The sequence below is a fragment of the Apium graveolens genome, chromosome 10 (genome assembly GCF_009905375.1).
Source record: "Apium graveolens cultivar Ventura chromosome 10, ASM990537v1, whole genome shotgun sequence".
NCBI lineage: Eukaryota > Viridiplantae > Streptophyta > Magnoliopsida > Apiales > Apiaceae > Apium > Apium graveolens.
Genome location: NC_133656.1, coordinates 232,865,093 through 232,872,725, shown reverse-complemented (window position 1 = coordinate 232,872,725; position 7,633 = coordinate 232,865,093). Strand labels below are relative to the sequence as shown.

General features: G+C 32.6%; 1 protein-coding gene across 1 annotated transcript; it reads left to right on the top strand.

Moving 5' to 3' along the window:
• The first annotated feature begins 349 nt into the window (after nucleotides 1-349).
• LOC141690052 (uncharacterized) lies at nucleotides 350-3,980 on the top strand. The gene is made up of 3 exons (XM_074494636.1): nucleotides 350-1,112; nucleotides 1,747-2,031; nucleotides 3,502-3,980. The coding sequence occupies exons 1-3, from the start codon at nucleotides 468-470 to the stop codon at nucleotides 3,709-3,711; spliced, it is 1,140 nt and encodes a 379-aa protein (XP_074350737.1). The 5' UTR covers nucleotides 350-467; the 3' UTR covers nucleotides 3,712-3,980.
• The last annotated feature ends 3,653 nt before the right edge of the window (nucleotides 3,981-7,633 follow it).

Sequence of the window (7,633 nt, the reverse complement as noted above, 5' to 3'; positions counted from 1 at the left end):
TGTAAAATAAATATGCATCTATATAATATATATATAAATATGTTTATTATAAATATTAATATTTAATTATTATATTTATTTATATTGTGTATTTAGCATCATATCGTGTCGTGTATTTAAAGGGTACACACAAAATTGACAATAAATCTCGACAGTGTACTTTCATATTTATATAACTTCGTGTCGTCCTATATCAAGATAAATACAAATAACAAAATTTTCATATTATTTTGTGTGTGTCCAAAATTGCCCGATGGTGAACCCGCCAGTTGGTACCCATTTAATTAGACTGAAGAACGTTGATAATGAGACACAGCTGCTGCTATCTCACGTGCTTTATTATCCTATCCACCAACTCATTCTGTCATCATCTTCAAACCCCCTGTTTCATGCTTTTACATCTCACATTCCTCCCCTCTTAAACCCCCCATTTCACTCTCCCAATCAATAACTCAACTCGCTCCAAAATGAGTCGACTCACCACCTTCGAACTCATCAACCCCACTTCCCTCTTCTTCGAACAACAAACCACCCAAATCTTCTCCCCATTCCACCTCGACCCACTCGACTCACTCGACTCACCACTCGATCTTCTCCTAACACCCCCCTTCTTCGATCTCCTCGACCTCACCCCTCCAACTCGCCTCATAACTCGCCGAGTCAACTCACCTCGACTCACTCCCACCGAGTTCTACCTCCAATCCCTCTCCGACCGAGTCACAGCACTCGAGTCCACTCTCCTCCCTCCCCAACCCAAACCCAAACCCAAACCAGATCGCAAGTACACGTGGACGGCTGAGATCACTTCCAACGAAAAGAACGGCCTGGATAAAAAATACAAATTAACGACTGAGATTAAATCTGGGAAAAAGAAAGAAGAGAAAGCTTATAAATGGACGGCTCAGATTAAAGGAAAAGGAGAGAACTCTAAGGTCAATCGTAAGTACACATTTGAAGCTTCTCTTGACAATGCTGGTGATGAATTGAAGAAGAAAGACAAGAAGAAAAACGACGTCGTTTTGAAGAAGAGCAAGAAAGCTGTGCCTGCTCGTGTCGTCGAGATCGAAGAAGAACAAGAAGAAGCTGATCAGGGAGCTATTGTGCTCAGACAGGTATACATTATATATGTTTGTGTAAAGATTTAAGCTTTTCGGAGTTTTAGTTGTTTTGTTGTAATATTATTGTGATTTTGAGCTTAATTAGTTAAATTAGTGATTTTGAGCTATTTTCGTGTTATGTGATAAGCAATGTTGAGGTTTTGATGCGAAAGATCTTTAATTGTGTTTGTTGTTTTAATTGTGTAAAAGCGCGTAGTTAATATGTTTAAGAAGATTAGGTGTGAAAGATCTGTTATTTATGTAGTTTGTTTTTAATGTCTGATTATGTAGGGACAGTCACCACACTACGAATCACCAGCCATGAGCCACATTACAATTATTGTGCAAATTACGGGTTTAAGTGATAGAAATTATGATATATTAGTTTTTAGGTTGATTCTTTTCGGATCTACACGAAGGCACAAACTTTTTTGTATTTTTAGTTGTTTTTTAATGTTCACAGAAGTTGAGTACTTGAGTTGGAGCGTGAAATGTAAGTCGATAAAGTTGAAGGCCTTTATTAGGCGTCTTTAAAGTGCAAGATCTCTGATTGTATTTGTTTTAGCGGTGTGAAAGCACTTAGCTAGGTAATTGTAAGATTAGATGTGAAAGATATGTTTTTTGAAGTAGTTAGTTTGTGATGTTGTAGGCATTTGCTAAGAGAGCTGCTGCAAAGAGCAAGGGGAAGAAGAAGGAGTTGTCCTATCAAGATGCAGCGTTAATGATACAAGTGAGCTTTAGGGCTTATCTCATTCGGAGGTCTCAGGCGCTCCGTGCGCTTCGGGAGCTTGCAGTGGCAAAGGCTAAGCTAAAGGAGCTCAGGGCTTTGTTTAATAATTTTACTTACCGTCGTCGGCTGACTCTTAATGCTGAAGAGAGGCAGAAGTTTTCAGAGAGGATCATTGTGCTGCTTCTCACTGTTGATGCTATCGAGGTATTGTTTGTGCTTGTTTGTGTATTTATCTTGTCCTAGGCTAGTTTCGGAAATTAGATTTCTTTTCTCATGCTTGTTGTTAATCATCTAATACTGAATAAACTCCATAACGTATACACAAGTTGCAAAATAAATGTTAGGTTTTTATGTGATATGTTGCTCGAAGATTAGTAATTGTTTTTTCATACTATACCATCATATCATGCCACACAAGATGCTTTGCTGTGGAGTAACAAATAATGTAGAAACCCATTTCTACCTGTAATTAAATTAAAGGTTTTTCTATGGTGTGTAAGTTTAGCTTGTTTTGATTGGCTTACACTTCTTTATAATGATGAACCACCTCCATTTACAACAACCATATCAATCAATTGCACCAAAACTATAAATTTTAGTGCTTAGCATGTGCCCATGGGCACACACTAGACAAACCCTTAAATTAATCCTTGCTTAGCTGTCTTGCTTTGTTTCACTTGCACATCAATAATTTGTAAACCGCACATTTTCTGCCTCAAGTAGATGTGCTCACAAGTTGAATTGGTAATATCTGTTTATGTGTGCTTACTAGGGACCGGTAAAACTTGGAAGAAACAGTTACATGTACCAGTTTACATTTTCCTATTGTTAATTAGTTATCATACTGTCTCTAAGGGGACAACATCGCGTCCTAGCCCTTAGAGCACGGTGTCGGCCATCTTTCTTGGTCCAGATCTGCCTTCACCTCTATTTTCTGGTCAATTTTATAGATTTCACTTACAATTGTAAATTATTAATATGTTGAAATCATTATTACATAATTTAATCATTGTAAATGAGATAATTTATATCATAGTCCGTGGAATACTTAGTTTATTTTGACATTAGCCGATGTGTCAGAATTACTAAAATGCTGATAATGATTGAGCTATATGTAATATATACACAGAACAGATTTGTGTATATATATTTGAAGTTATTTATAGTGTCAGCTTAGGACGCCTTATCCCAGCATGGCATCCCAACACTCCGTATAAAGGCCATGGACTGTGATAACTGTTCACTTTACATTATTTCAGTTGTTAATGTTTAAAAGGTTGATGTTTATCTATGCCTACTCAATACTCACTGTTCAATAAATTGTCAACAGTATGCTGACTCTAAATTATGTGGTGTACGTATTTTGGCCGCTCACAAAAACTTATGGTGTAATTTATCTTATTCTTGTGAAACAACTTGCTTTGCATTTTATAAGGCATGTGTGGAAAGTGAATTGTGCCTTTTTGCAAATAGGTATTCTACCATTGTATCTAGGGTGCTGACTCTGAATTGTGCCTTTTTGAAGTGGCAGCTCACAAATACGTGGTGTAATGTATCTTATTCTAGTCAAAACAAGCCACATTGCCTTTTATAAGACAAGTGTCGAAGTTCTGTACCTTTTGCATTTATATATGTATTTTTTGAATTGTTCTTTCATTATATGATTGTATCTAGGGTGCTGATGTGATGGTGCGAGCTGCAAAGAGGTCCATGGTGGATGAGTTGGAAGCGATGTTAGATGTTGTAGACCCCCAGCCTCAAGGCAAGTCTCTTTCAATGAGGAGGAGAACATTTGATATGCCTGATGGCATCATTCAAAAGGAAATTGCTGCAGGCGTGGCACAGGTTGTCCAAATGCTCAACGAGGAAGAAGATGGTGCTTAGTGAGGAAGATAGAAAAATGAGTAAGATTGCCACTGGTGTTGTATTTTCGGCATTTATGGTTCTCCGTGCATCCTCTCTATTTAGTACTTTTGAGAGTATGAGAGTGCTTGTAAGCTAGTTCTTATTTTGACTTCTGAAAGACTCTATTCATCATCTTGTGTAGCATGTTGAACGCTGTTGTGCTACTGGCTTTGCATTTTGTTCACATACTTGATCAAATCATTGCCATGTAAGCTATTTTCAATTTAAATTAGACTCGGTTTGATCTACTTAGAAGTCCTTTAAACAGTCATTTACTTTAGATATATATTACATTAAAAAATAAAAAAATAATGTATATAATTAATGTATTTTCGCCATTATACAAGGCATTTAAAAGTTTAAGCTTATAAGCTGTTTTAAAAGTATTGTTGAATTCATATAATTTTTGTTATGTATAGTCCTCATAAATCTCAAGACAAAAAGTTTTAATCACGTTTCTAATAAGTTTGTGAATTATTAAACAACTTGTTTTATGTTTAAAAGGATCCATTTTTCTAGAAGAACGTATTGAAATTTTGAAATGGAGGGAGAGAAATGAGAGTTGTATTAAGAAAAAATAGGCTTTTCTGGAAGAACTAATTGAAAGTCTGAAAAAAGAGCCGGAAGATAAACTACCATGTGATTTGATATTTCAAATTTGTCGCCAATGTATTTATTAAATCCCGGGGGTATAATGGACAGTGAAGATAATATAAAATAATAAATATAAGTTTATAACCGGACAAGAAAATTTTAATAATTATAAGCTACTAGCTTACGCCCCGTCCGATGCACGAGTCTTAATTAATATTTATATATTTTTAGTCTTAATTTATATAAAAAAAATTAAATACTAAATAATGATTATATTATTATGCTTTTATTGTGTATAATTCCAAGTTAAGTTTAAATAGTATATATCATTGATGAGATCTTATTCATAAAAAATAATGTAAATATTTGTTTGTGAGATTCGAACCTCAAAACTTATATGGATATTTATATATAATAATATAAATATGTGTTGTTAACGGGATTCGAACCTGAGAACTTATATGTATCTTTATAATAATAATATAAATGTTTGTTGTAGACGAAATTCGAACATGTGGAATGTATTTTTTAGTATTTAAATTTGACGGCTCTTATTATTTGATAAAGACGATCTGACGGTTGTGATCAAAAGGGATAATCAAAATAAGGGGTTAACCAAACTACAAATTATACCCTATTCCGGTTATTATAGTATAATATAGATATGTTCACTAAATGTTATAAAAATCGGTAATTGTAAAAGATCAGCCAACTTATCCATTTTGAAATAATCGAAAAAAAAATCGTATATATTTTAATATTTTAAATTATATTTAATTTTAACATACTTCATTTATTAGTAATTTATAAGTTAATACATATTATATTATATTATATAATTTATAGTTATTCAATTTTCTTTTTTTAATTTAAAAAGTTATTTACAAACCGCCTATCAAGAAGAATACATAAAGATTAATAGGATTTTAAAAATCATACCGATCACGTGTCTTTCAAAGGCTTAATTGATTTTTTTCTAGAATCATGGACTTTACAAGTAATAATGCTATATATTAGGCTGTAAATATCAAATCATTCGCGAGCTACTCGAACTCGTCTCGTAAAAATATTTAAATTTTATTCATTAATAATTAAGCTGAACACAAGCTGTACTCGAGCTTCAAATTGAACCGTCTCATAAAATTCGGAGTCTTATCGAGCCTCTATAAATTTTAATTTTTTTATATAAATATTCAATATTTTATGTATTTAATTGAATTAAAGTCGAGCTGCCTAATTAATCATATTTCAAACTTTTTATAAACCGATTCGAGTTTTCGAGCCAAATTCGAGTATATCAACATTTTATGAGTCCAATTTTGTGTTTGAAATTAAAGAATTCGATTTTTTTTAATCGAGTTTAAGATGAGGATGACAATATGTGACTCGATTTGACAGGATTATATAACATAAATATCATATATTCTTTTATCGTAGTTAACCGGTAGGTACTACTCTTGGAGTGCGCACCAGATAAATTTTATGAACTCATATTAGGGGTGTACATGGATTGGGTTGGGTGGGTTGGGAGAATTTAGCAACCCAACCCAATTAATTCGGGTTATCAAAATTTAAACCGAACCCAAACCGTTTAAATTCGTAACCCAAACCAATTTGTATACTTCGGTTTGGTTCGGTTTGGATCGGTTTGATCGGTTTATTAAATATACAAAATTAATATAAAAAATTATAATAAAACATAAGGTTTCAAAGTTCAAAACACTTGAAAATAGTTCAAAACAATATTACAATCCTCTTGAAATAGTCGTAAGCATCTAATTTTCGACATCAAAAGTACTAATAATATTGTTTACGCTTTAAATATTTGAATGAATCATAAATACAAAAAAATAACACTAATCAAACATTTATTGTTGTTACGAAATGAACTATGAACATGGAGGTTATAAGTTATATTTAGAGTCAGAGATATATGGATATATGTAAATGACCTAAATATAATTTTGGATTAACTTATTAAGATGTACATATATATTTTAATCGGGTTGGGTTGGATTGGTTTAAAATTATCGAAAACCATATCCAACCCCATTAAATCGGGTTGACATTTTTTCGACACAACTATATATCAGGTTGAAAAAAATCGGTTTGGTTCGACCGAAATAGTGTCAGTTCGGTTTGGATTGGTCGGGTTGGCCAAACCGTGTACACCCTAGCTCATATAATAGCCTAAAAGCACATATTTTTCTTCTAAACTATTTTGAAAATATTTACAAAATCATCTTCTGGGAAAACGAGATTACAAACACAATGACAAGAAACCATGGGCTGTAATATTGTTGGAAACTCGGCAAAATTAGAAACCTTCGAAACCTTGTTTGATGACTCAACAACAAGCTGTAACCAAAAAGGAAAATAGGCAATTTAGCTTTATGTAGGTCGACTATCAACTAGCCACATCAGTTCCTACACAACAAAAAGTATTCCCCTGCTTTAATATACTTTCGAGAAAAGTCAATATTCCACCTCTATGCCCCCTGCCAATACTAAATTACTATGTGCTCAAATAAAATTAAAAAAATAAAATTTTCTGTAAACCCATTAATTGTGGGGTCGCACCTGAAGCTAGAAGATTTAGTCAATGTATTCATATTAGTCAAAATCCCAAAAGATTCTTTAGTACATCTGATTAATTAAATGAAAAATGTCACGATCACAAAAAGCATTGTGTTATTGTATTTTATTATAAATAAAATACATTATTTATGTGTTATATGAATCTCATGAATAAAAAAATATATTATTTTAATTTTTTTTTTTTAATATATAGCATTGCTCAATCAAACAATATATCAAATAATTTCGATAACTATCATCTTGATCACATGTTCGAACATAATTTATGAATATGTCTTCTCTACCAGAATCTGTTGTTTAATGTCGTTTAGTTTGATTCACGTATTTTGCAGGTTATTGCCGGAGTCCGTAGGATTTATCTGGTACGCACCCGAAAAGTAGCGACTACAGATTATTTACAATAAAAAAATGAAATCGGAAATCATTCCTATCATATAACAATAATGTACCATTTTTAAAAATCATATTGAAAATTAATTTTAGACCGTGAAGCCAACCTCAATCATCAAAATCAAACAACATAAAAAATCCGAGTACCCTTAAGTTGATCACAAATCAATATCAATGTGACTAAACACTGTTGAAACGTTCAAACGTGGATTAAAAAATAGAAAAACACTGTATCAAGTTACAAAATTGCAAGATTATAAAATCTTAAAAAAACAATAGAAAAAACAACAAAAAATTTCCTTAATGGACACGTCTCCAT